The sequence below is a fragment of the Canis lupus genome, chromosome 17 (genome assembly GCF_003254725.2).
Source record: "Canis lupus dingo isolate Sandy chromosome 17, ASM325472v2, whole genome shotgun sequence".
Lineage (NCBI taxonomy): Eukaryota > Metazoa > Chordata > Mammalia > Carnivora > Canidae > Canis > Canis lupus.
Window position 1 is genome coordinate 28,939,800 of NC_064259.1, and position 12,669 is coordinate 28,952,468.

At 39.4% G+C, this 12,669-nt stretch overlaps 1 protein-coding gene across 3 annotated transcripts in view; it reads left to right on the forward strand.

The window, feature by feature from the left end:
* The window catches only part of CRIM1 (cysteine rich transmembrane BMP regulator 1), a 184,606-nt gene that overhangs the window by 39,418 nt on the left and 132,519 nt on the right, over window positions 1–12,669 (forward strand). For 2 of the 3 annotated variants that reach the window (XM_025454191.3, XM_025454192.3), the window contains exon 2: window positions 92–265. The exons of the other annotated variant lie outside the window; for it this stretch is intronic. In XM_025454191.3, the coding sequence (XP_025309976.1) occupies window positions 92–265 (174 nt within the window). The remainder of the gene's footprint in view (window positions 1–91; window positions 266–12,669) is intronic. 3 annotated transcript variants of the gene reach the window in all.

Sequence of the window (12,669 nt, forward strand, 5' to 3'; positions counted from 1 at the left end):
TAAACTTGACATCTTTGCACATTTTTGCTTTTAAACAGACCTTTGAATGAAGGTGCAAGCAAATATTCTGTGGTTGTTAATTGTTTTACAGATGAGAACTGGGATGATGACCAGCTGCTTGGTTTTGAACCCTGCAATGAAAATCTTGTGTCTGGCTGCAATATAATCAATGGGAAATGCGAATGTGACACCATTCGCACCTGCAACAATCCCTTTGAGTTTCCAAGGAAGGATATGTGCCTTTCAGCTTTGAAGAGGATTGAAGGTAAGTACTGATTCTCACAATTGTAAGGCCTAGCACTGTATACTATTGAGGCAAAGACACGCTTACAGGGATTGGTAGCTTTTATGATCCCAAACAAAATGCATAAAGTTGACCAAGTACTGATGTGATGATGTGTGTGAGCCTGTGCATTTGTGTTTCCTGGGGGCTGTGGAATTGGTAATGCTGTGGTCTCATGAGCAGGGTAGTTTATGCCAGCTTGCCTAGGTCACCTCTGCATTCTGGATGATTTCACAAGTGGTGTGCTTGAGATCGGCATCTGTTGTCACCAGGTCCATTCCGCTTGATTTACCATAGCATGGTGCTCCATGAGGAGAGTGCTAATAAGAAATGCAGCTCATCTGGCAAGAAAGTGTGTCTCTTTAGCAGAGATGGGAGAATTGCACAGTGATGGTTAAAGGATTCTGTTCAAAGCTAAAGCATGGCAAAACCACATAGGTGTGGATAGGTCATTGGGTGTTTTGCCTGTGGAATGAAGTCAGAAATTACATTAAAATAACAAAATTATACTAATATGGCCTATATTTTTTGTACATTCCTGCATAAAATCTAGACAAAAGATTGGAGACTTAGAAGTATGATTCCTAGCTACAGTGATAATGAGTTGCATGCCCAGAGCTTGTACCATGGCTTGCAACCAGGATTAACAAAGAATAAGGCCCCAGACCAGCATGGTACTCCTATCTTAGCTCCATGTTCCTCTTGAGGAAAAAAAAAGAGCCGAACAAGACATTCTTAAGTTTACCTGTTATCTCTAAAATGATATCATCCTAAGATGGAGAGATTAGTAACATGATTTGGAATACCAAGGATTTGTGAGATCTTCTAAGGGCAGTATGGCAGGACTCAAGTTTTTTATTAAGTTTCCAACGCATATTTAAATGGTAATAAAGCATAAGAAATTTATAGTAGCTTCTAAAATAGCTTTTCTATCATATTTACCAATTTTGCTAAATCATAAAAAGAAATTACAGTAGGAAACAAGAGAAATAAAATTTTAGAAGTACAGAGCATGTTAGGTAACATTTAGTCTGGCCCTTAAATTTGAAAATTAGAAAATTGAGCTCCATGCAATTGGTCAGTAACAAGCCCAGGACTGACCATGTAAAAGTATTCTCTCAACTACATCGTGACATTGGACAACATGCTACCTGACTCAGTTTTACCATCCTGTGGCTCTTTGCTCATCCTTGTCTCTACCTGATTGCTTCTTCAAAAAGAGTATTTTGCCAATTTTAACATATGAACTTGCAGGGATATAGATGAAGTGGTCAAATATCTATTTAAATATACATATATATATTTAAAATCACACGATATAAAATAATACAGCAGTTTAGATTATCTTTGCCACAAACTTGGGTTTGTTTTTTTTGGGGTTTTTTTTTTTTTCAAACATTTTGGATGTGTCACTGTCACCGTCTTTGTTCAGACTACCTCCTAAGTCCTTTAACACCCTGTTCCCTGGCACACCCTCTTCACTGCTATCTATCCGACACGCAGCAGATTTCGAATCTACGTTATCGTGAGAAGTTTTGTTCAAAACTCAGTGTCCTTCCACATAAAAGTGGGACAGTTGCTTTTTTAATTAGGGGTATATTTATGATCTTTACAATGTGGAGATTAATGGCATTGGTTTTTAAAGTGATTCTAAATAGGCTGTTTATAAGACCCATCACTTCCAATTTTGAGAGCGTTCCCTCAGGAATAATTACAATAGCTGATTAAATTTCTTTACTTTTTCTTTTTAACAGATTCTGTCATATGGCCTCTTATATAATCAAAAAGTAGAACTAGTTGATCTCATTTAAAGTTAATGTATCTTCTGCAATGAGTACTTTGTTTCCTCAAAATAAAGCACCCTGCAACATTCAAGATCTTATAAGAGGTCAGCATTAGGGGCAGCCCCAGTGGCCCAGCGGTTTAGCGCCGCCTTCAGCCCAGGGTGTGATCCTGGAGACCCGGAATCGAGTCCCACATCGGGCTCCCTGCATGGAGCCTGCTTCTCCCTCTACCTATGTCTCTGCCTTTCTCTCTCTCTGTGTTTGTCATGAATAAATAAAAAAAAAAAATCTTTTTTTTTTTTTAAGTCAGCATTAGGGGGTTTCCTTTTCTGAGAAACAAGTTTGAAGGAGAAAGCCCCACTTTTATCCAAATGTATATTGCATATGAAAGAATAGTGATGATCTAGAACCATATACAATTGAGTTGTTGTTATTAGCAATGAGACTTGGAATGCTTCCTTGTATTGTGACCTGGAATTGCAGGGTAAGGTGGCGGGGAGGAGGATAGAGTCTGAACAATTTAGAATTTGCATGGTGGTGGATTCTAGGAAGGAGGACAATGTAGATAAAAGAATGAAACATAGAAGTGAGCTTTGCATGACTTTCATAAGACATGGGGGATACTGATCTAAAAGAGCAAGGTTTCATGTTGCTAGATTAGAGGAAATAAAGATGGGGAGCAGCCTGGGACTGGATGATGGAGTGTCTTCAGCATCTCAAAGGGAGCTCCAGCCTGGTGATAGAGGAACTATCAGAAACCATTGCAGGTTTGTGAGCAGAGAGAATCAGAACCTGGTAAAGTCCACGATGGGCTGATGAGGGTTGAGAGGTGATAATGGAGTGGGTTAGCAGGGGAGATACTGTGGTCTGGAGGCCCACAGAAGAGCCCTTTCAATTATTTAGATGTGGTGCCACTAGAGACTGGACTGGGGGCTAGTAGGGAAATAGCAAGGAAGAGATGGATGCACACCATTTTGCTGAAAGAATCTGCAGTATCTCCTAACAGATAGAGGAGGGTGGAGAATGCACAAAGATGATTCTGGGTTCCCCATCTGAAATAGCACAAGAATGATAGTACAAGTCACAGAGGTGAGGATACTTTTGAGATGTTTCTGATGAAGTGGAACTGGAGAATGGGATGTTTGTTTTAGGGATAGTGGGTCAAGAGGGGCTTTAAAAATATGAGAGATATCACAGCATGTTTGAATGATGACAAGAATGATCTAGTAAAAAGCAAGAAAGCAGTTAATGTAAGAAGGGGCATGATTGCAGGAGCAAAGTGTTTGAAGAGAGAGGAGCAAACCTGCTTCTTTTTCTCAGACATAATAAGGCAAGGTCATCAGCTGGCATAGAGGAGGTGGGAGACAAGGTGTGAAATACTGAGGAGGAGGAGAAGAATGTAAACTAGACATCTCAGAGAGGGGATGAGTGCATTAACCAGGGAAGTAGATTAGGGTTGCCCACTAGTGCTGACGGCTTACTTGAGGCTGGTGGTTATACATTTGAAGGGCAATCAGCCAACCACTTGTGTGCTTCCTCCTGCTCCAGTGCAGATGCAGTAGTAGGTGCAGAGGTGGATTTGCCCAGGGTTAGGATTTTTCCTGGTATGGCTCTGATAGAAGGAAAAGGGCCCAGAGATTGAGGGTCATGCAGGAGAGTATTGTTGGTGTGCAACCTGTGCCAGGAAGAACAAAAGCAGTGAATAGGGACGACACAGTTCCATGCAGCAGGCACAGAGTCTCATTGCATGTGCTTCACATGACTGAGGTTTTATTTTTTAAAGAGGAAAAGGCAGCGTGATCTGAAAGTGGCAGTGAGAACAGAGTGGACACCGCCCTACCCTCAGGTTTGTGGAGTGTGGAAAATGTAGCCATCCTTCTTGAGAGGACTTCAAGGGACAGAGGAGCCAAGGAGTACCCAGGTTTCAGTTAAAACATGGAGGTGAGGGGAGCATGATGGCTGAGGGGATTGTGGTGATGACAGACCACGAGTTCTAGAATGCACAGTAGAAGGATTTGGGAGTAAGGGTTGTGTAGGGCATGAATGATTTTTCAGAGCCTAGTGATGATAAGAATCCAGTAATGATGAGTAACCTGGTAGATGAGACGTGGTTCTTGGTGTTCTTTTGTGGGAAAATGAATAGTTCATTCTAGCTAAAGCCTTCTTTGTAGGTCCATTCTTCTTGGCAGCTTATATTGTTTAGGTGTGCGGTGTGCAGGAATAGTATTCTTGCCAGAGCATAACGAGAAAACATGGGTCTCCATTTCTATGCTTTAGGAGTAAATTCTGAGCATGAGTTCTAAACATAACCACAGCAACATTTAAAAAACCGTGTGGAAGTCATTGCAGGGCATTTCAATTTCATACTTCTAGATTTATGAAGAATACTGACGATTTCTGGGTATTAAAAAAGTTCCTGCATATTACTTACATCCATTTAAAAGGAAAGGAGTTGGTCCTGGATTTTACCAAATGGTTTCTTTCCTAAAATACATGAGCACATCACCATGAAACCAGTTCATCACAAATGTAGAGGCTGTAGGACACTGGGTAACAGCCAGCCATGGTTCTGTGCAGAATGGCTTATCAGAATCCTCTGTATTTCTCCAAAGAGGAGGAAGTCTGATAAAGGGAATGACCTATAAGGTCTTCCCACGATGATCTTAACAAAGCTTATAATTTTATGCCCCATTCTCTGTTCATCTTTGATTTGCTATATGTTGTGCTGAGCTTCACAAAAGTTAAATTGACCTACCATCAGAGGCGGGGACAAAACTAGCGAGAACTGTACCAGTCCCTATAAGTGCCAGGTTCTCTGGAGGAGCCACTCTGAGCTAAGTAATTATAGTCAGAATAGCTACTAAGGATTTAAACAATACAGTGAATAAGGTAAACCTTCAACTGTGTATATGCCTCCACGTGGTGGTCAGTAGCTTATTTTCTAAAAAATTACTATACTTCAGAGTGGTCATAAAATCAAAAAGTAGTCAGAAATACAAAACCAAGTTCAGAGAAGGATGAAAAACATCCTGGAAAACATTCAAATGTTCATTCATCCAACAAATATTTATTGAGTGCCAAATATGTACTGGGCACAGATCTAGTGGATAGAAATACAGCTGTCATGGAACTGACATTCAGAAGGGGGGGATGACATGAAAACACAAAAATGAACAGAAAATATTGTCTAATGTGATAGCAATGAACAACCGTAGCTAGGATGATATGAGAATTACTGAATTAGTGAGAAAATTGCTTTTACATACAGAGGTCAGGGAAGTTTTCCATGAAGGGAGAGTATTTGCATTAAAATCTGAATGTGGGGATCCCTGGGTGGCGCAGCGGTTTGGCGCCTGCCTTTGGCCCAGGGCGCGATCCTGGAGACCCGGGATCGAGTCCCACGTCGGGCTCCCGATGCATGGAGCCTGCTTCTCCCTCTGCCTGTGTCTCTGCGCCTCTCTCTCACTGTGTGTGACTATCAAAAAAATCAAAAAAATAAAAATAAAAATAAAAAAATAAAATAAAATAAATAAAATAAAATAGATAAAATAAAATAAAATAAAATAAAAAATAAAATAAAATAAAATCTGAATGTAAGCATCAAATTTAGGATGATCTGACAGAGAATTCTGTTGAGAGAGAGCCACAAGTGTGAAAGTTCTAAGCTATCTTGGTGTGTTGGAGGAATAGCAAGAAAAAGAAGTCTGGGGATCCCTGGGTGGTGCAGCAGTTTAGCGCCTGCCTTTGGCCCAGGGCGCGATCCTGGAGACCCGGGATCGAATCCCACATCGGGCTCCCGGTGCATGGAGCCTGCTTCTCCCTCTGCCTGTGTCTCTGCCCCTCTCTCTCTCTCTCTCTCTCTCTCACTGTGTGCCTATCATTAATAAGTAAAATAAAATTAAAAAAAATTAAAAAAAGCTCTCTCTTTATAAAAAAAAAAAAGAAGTCTGAGAGACTGGAATGTCATGGGGGAGGGAGAGAAAGATGGGGGTTAAATCACATAATGCCTTGTAAGTTACAGTGAAGTGAACAGATTTTGTGATGAGAACATAGGAAAGCTATTAAAGAGTTGTGAACAGAGTATTACATGATTTGTGTGGCTTAAAAAAATGAATCTGGTGGAGCAGAGATTTGGGAGACCATGAAATGCAAGAATGGGAACAGAGTCTCAAGTAGGGGTTCTTTCAGTAGCTCAGGGAAGAGGTATGGTGGTTCAGACTTCAGAGCTAGAGATGAAGGGATGGGTGGATTTGAGATATAATTTGGAACTAGATTTGTTGATGGATTGCGTGTTGAGGAAGAAGGAAAGAGGAATCAAGGAGTTCTCTTAGCTTTTAGGTTTTAAGCAAAGTGTGGTGCCTTGTACTAGAAGCCGGGATAGATTTAAGAAGATTCAAGAGTTTTGTTTTGGACAAATTAAATCTGACACCCAAGTAGAGCTCTTTGTCACTAAAGTAATTTTTAATGTAATTAACTCAGTAAGTAACATTCAGGCTCCATGGTTAAGTATACTGAGGACCAGAAAGATATATATCCCTGAGAGGAAATCAGCCCTTTCCACAAGGAGGTATAACTTAGTTGGAAATTCTAGAGAAAAATAAAATCAACCCAGTCCACACAGAGGAGACTAGCTGACGAGGTATCTGTGCGGGACCCATCAAGTGTGTTCTTAATATACTTTTTAGGCATTGCTGTATCACACGTTATGTGGATTACTGGAATAATACAGATTATGTGGAACTTACTCCTGTTTGGAGACACACAGTGAACATTTTGCAAAAGGAAGACACTTGGGGTTTAAGAAATTTCCCCTTTAGTTTAGCTAAAAGCGCTTAGAGGAAATGTCAAATGGTTTATAATTTGGGGCTGTATTTATTTATTTTTCTCTACAAGATGTTTTAGAGGAAAGATAAAAAGAATTAGTGTGTGATACTTTACATCATCTTATATTGAACAGACAAGATTACTCAACATTCATAAGATGGCTGAATCAAGGAAGGCTTTGTGGAGGAATTGGGAACTGAGTCCAACTCAGAAATGCATTGGGTGGCTCAACAGAAGGGAAAGGAGGACGAGTAAGAGCTGCCTTGGAGATAGAAAAGAGAGGATGGATAGAAGGGTTCAAATAGGAGGAAATTAGAGTGGTTAATGCAGTCAAGCAGTTGATTGACTTTGAAGCATGAGAAAAATTGAAGACAGCTAAATTTGAAGAGGAGAAGGTGATTGTCAAGGTAGGTGCTCGAGGGGTGCGATGGCCAGAATAGATGCTCAGGGTCAGGAAGATCAGGCTCTTTGGCAGTGTTCTTTATTAGAATGTGGACCACAAGAAGAGCAGCTTTATGGGAGGTTGGATGAGGTGGATATTGAGTTTGTTTAGTTGTGTTTGAGGTGTCTATGGAGATCAAGGTGAAGATAGAATTTAGGAGTCTGAAACTCAGAGATCTGGCTGGAGATAAGGACTGTGAGTCATCTCCCAGGGAGAGCATGCTACTGTTAATGAGTATGTAAACGGTGTGAGGAGTATGAGCATTTGTGACAGTAATGTGCATCCTGGAGGACAGATGTGGCTGGCCGTGTTAGCACACTGAGGGTGAGATGAAAGGACCCTTGTGATAATGGTACAGGGAGAGAAAGCCTACAGACCATCACTGGCGGCCAGCTGGAGTTAGCCTCAAACACAAGTGTCGGTGCCTCTAATAGTGGGAGGTATGAAATGGAATATATCATTTTAATTATTAATTATTGGTGGATTGACTGATTTGTACTCCCTTATTCAAAAAAGCCTTTAAATGTGTTTGAGAGTACAGGAGCTGGTCAGACCCACACCTGAGATTAGAGCCGTCCAGGGTAGGACACTATAGACGAGTAAACAGTTGGATGGGAAAGTAAAGTAACAGCACTAGAGTTTTTGACTCTTTTGGTCCAGAAGAATCCTCTCAAAATTGTCTGGAACCTTCTGAGGCTACTGCTTTCTTTCTTCATTCATCTTCTTTCTTTCTTTATTTATTAATTCAAAAAGTACGTATGGAGTCCACTCTGTGTCACTACATCTCAGATTCTACCAGTTTGACTTTGTTTTGCATTTAACTTAGGGGCCATTTTCTAAATGACCCGAATCATAAATAGAATCATATTTTAGATACGCAATGGGAGCTTGTTTTTTATTTTTTTTAAAGATATTTTATAAATGTCTTAAATGATGTTTTGAAGCATTAATCTGTTCTGTAGACTTACGTTGCATGGAATATATGTGCTTAGGCAGAAATTGAAGGTTAGAAAGAAGATGAGAGAATTTATGTAACTGGTTAGATTCCTGCATTTTTTTATCTTCCGAAAACAAAAGGAAGATTGATTTTTACATGATATGGGCTGTATCTTCTGACATGAAACTAATTTTGACACAGATGACTTCTGTTTGACAGAATTTTTTTTTCAGTTTTTAAAAATCTAACAATTGCTTCAGAGCTTCAATTTTTATTCAGTATTTTCTGTGCTCTAAATTTCCTCTTTCAGTTGTACCCAAGGAATGTTAATATTATATGAGCTTATTCATTTTTAGTGTTTTACATTTCTCTTATTTTTTTTCACACAAATGTAATTGCTACATTTTATTCTTGCTCATCTTTTCTTCATTCTGCAGCCCACAGTACAACGTGTGCTGTGTGTGGCCTCATCAGATAGTCTGCCTTGTGACGCCATCTGTAATACTTGCCAGTAGACAAAAATTTAATTAGTATTTAGAAGGAAATAGGATACTGAATGCTTTTATTCACAGAACTTTTTTCTCAAGTTTTGTGCTGGAAGTAGGGATGGTGCTTACAAAAAACATTCAAGGAGATGTGATCAAATGGAGATGGGCACGTTATTTAATATCGGTTCTCTTTTTGAAATAGTACAACAGAACTCCTTGACCCTCTAGGCTCTGGAACTGTGCTAGATGAAGGCACTCACTTCCAGCCGTAGCGGGACATTTGCTGCCATCCCATAATACAAGTACAGGGATGACAAGGCACCCAGCTCTGCCCTGGCTCATGTTCTCACATGGGGCTTGGGGTCCATGGGGAGGCCTGGGCATCATGCACACAGGGAGTTTCCTAGGTTCCTTAGACTTGAGAGAGCTTAATGGACATGCCGAGATTTTGATTGCAGGGACTGGACTAGGACTTGGGGAGTCTGCATTTCCAGTGAGCCCCCAAGAGAAGCTGTGCTGACAGTTCTTCACTATACTCTGAGCAGCCAAGAGGGTTTATGCAAATCTGCCTCCCTGTGGGAGAGCATCTTATCCTGAAGTGATCATTGGACTTAATGTTGATTTCTACTACTTTTATTGTTTTTAAAGACAGAGCATAGGTTATAAAGCCTGTCTTCAAATGTTAATACACGGTAATGGTTTTATTATATAATTTTAAAAACTTTTTTCCAAGTAAATATTAAAAGAATATAATTAAATATAAGAGTAAATATAATTTTTCTATCATATACATTGAATATATTATATATTAAATTTCTATATAAATATATTTTTAGATATTTATATTTAATTTTAATTATATTTAAATATAATAGTATTTAAATATTAAAACACAAAAAAATAAAACCCAATTGAGGCATTTCATAGTACACACATTGGATCACTTAATGAGGAACCAAACAAATCGCAAGACTTGGATGCTGAGGAAATCGTTTTTAGTGGAGATGATTCCTTATAGAAGTTTACCTATTTGATCTTTGCTAAACACTAGAAAAATATCTCAAGCCTTAGTTCTGTGGATTTTTTTCACAAAAATTATATTGAACTGCGTAGTATTAAATGTTATTATCCGGGATCCCTGGGTGGCGCAGCGGTTTGGCACCTGCCTTTGGCCCAGCACGCGATCCTGGAGACCCGGGATCGAATCCCACGTCGGGCTCCCGGTGCATGGAGCCTGCTTCTCCCTCTGCCTGTGTCTCTGCCTCTCTCTCTCTCTCGGTGACTATCATAAATAAAAAAAAAAAATTTAAAAAAAGTTATTATCCTCAGATATTTCCTACTATAGTATTGACTGTAGTGAAAATGATCCAGTGTAATCATTAATTCATGGGATCAGAGGTACTGAAAGTCAAATCATATGTTTCCCCAAAATATAACTGCTGTAAAATGTAAGATTATGATAGATAAAATTTATAAAGTCCTTACAGTTTATCAATGCCATAATTATTTGGTTGAAGGGAGGGTAGAAATGGGGTGAGGATAGAAAACATTTTAGGGAAAAAACCTTTGGGAAGTACTTGGCCTTTCAAATCTGCTATTATACAATGCTTGATAATGGAATATATGTACTTAACTAGCAAACTAATAATAATACAAAGATAACCTCTCAAATTCTGATCCTTACTTCTTCTGAAGCCAAGCATGCTGTGTTGCAGCAGGGGCTGTGCCTTCTCTACTTCAGGACTTCCACCAATTCATAATTTTTAAGTTAGTCACGCGCTTCATTAAAATTACACATTGCACATTGTTTTCCTTAGGACAGTTGTATCTGAAACCAGTATTATGCTTATGGATTACTTTAGCTCATATAAATAGTTTTAAAAATTATTTTCAAGGAATTCAGTTAACAGTGCTTATCAAGTATGGAGACACCAACCCTTCCCTTGTCTAACTAGATAAAGCCATTTAACCTTAACTTCCAGGTAGATGAGGGTCCTTATTACCATTAGGGTCCCGCCAATTTTGATTTTTCCTTTAGCTATCCAAGTGTCATTAAAGATGTGTGCTTAATTAAGACAGTGAGGTTTTTATGCAACATTAAATCTGTATCGCTGTCTCCCTTTGTAAAAACAATCAGAGATTGGTAATGTGATCTATCTTTTCTTTTTTGGAGTACATGTACTAAGTGACTTTGAGATCTAAATATGTGTATTATTGTTTTAAATTCCAGCAATGCCATAGGGAAGGAAAGCATAGGCAACCATTATTCATTTTCATAAGCAGTAGACTTTTTTATTTAAGTTGACAACGAAATCGGTATTTTAGAATTTTTTGTTATAGGTATAAATTGTTGTTTTGATATCTTGATAACTGGTACAGGGGGGAAAAAAAAGCTCCCAAAAGGCGGAAACCAGTTTCGAATATCTGGGAAATCAAAACAGGAAACTCAAGGAACTTGGCATGAGACCAGTAGGAGAGGAGCAGTTGCTTGAATAATTATACCTGCATTTTAACTGTTGGAAGTCATACAGTGACCTTCTGGTTGTTGTGATTTCTTATGCCCAGCAAAAAAAAAAAACCAAACCAAACGCATCATGATTAAATATTTTATATTCCAGTGCTTAAGAGGGGAGTGTGTGTGTTTGTGTATGTAGAGGAGCATTTTATTCAGCCACGTTGGGGTTACACTAAACGGTGTAAAAAAAAAAAACCCACAGATCTTTGGTCTCACCCTCAGAATGGTGCTTTCTATGCAGCTACATGTAAATAGCCAACAATGTTCTGTACTGCTTATTGATTACCCCCCTACCAAAATACCCAATTCCTTTACTTTAACTCATTTTCTGTGCTCTCAAGCCATCTCTTCTGTCCAAATTGTGTATAACCTAGATGTCTGTCCTCTTCCTATACCTGCTCCCAGGTGTTAGTACGGGAGTACCAGAAGTTATAAGTGAACAGTTTTTGCTACAAGTGTATGTTTCAAGACTAAGCACCATCTATTTAGTATGTGTTTTTTAAAACACACTTATTGTGAAAAGGATGAAAAAGAACCTGACATGCACAGATAAACAGTATTCTTTGGGGCCAAGCTTAGAACTTTTCTATTTCCATCTACCAAAGACGCTTAAGAAATGTCAGTCTGAGGCTTGCCTTTAGCAGGTGAACATTCAGCTTCTGGGTAACCCTGAGCAGGCCCTTGCATATTTGTGGTTTCTGACTTGGCTGGAGGTGACCTTTCAGTTATTCTCAGGGCTTGGCATGTGCTCTATGGTGAAGAGCTGCTGAATTGCTGCTTTGCCCAGCTGTGTCCTACTGAAAATTCTGGCCCCCACAAGGTTTTTTCCTGACATGAGCTGAAAGGATCTGGAATCCTGGCCTTCTGAGCTGCTACAAAGAGAGCCTGACCACTCCCCACAGCAGGGCTCGCTTCTTCTGAGAAGAGTTGGAGTTGGATCTTCTGTGTCCTCCTGCCCCAGGTCATCTGTCTCCATCAGCCATCCAGAGGGTGTGGGCCTTCAGGAATGGTCATTCCCAATCTCAGGCCATTAAATCCTCATTATTTTTAGTGTAATTAGTATTCCAAAACCAGAATTTGAAATCTTGGACAGCTCAAGCAAAGTCAGTGGTTTTCATTTGCAGCCCATCAGAAAGTGATCATTTCAGATGTTCTTATAATTTTATCAATATAGGTAAGAATTCTCTGGTAGATACTGTGTTTTTTACCTTTTTCCAGCCTTGCCAATATTACATAGTTACTACCACCTTGATTAAGAGATCCTCAGGGGGAAAAAAAAAACTTTATTGAATAAAGAGGGTTTTAATTTTTAAATTTTTAAATCTGTGGATGGAAGGCGACAGGGCGCACAAGGCAGGCAGTCACACCTAAAGACCAACTTCGAGTCAAAGCTACA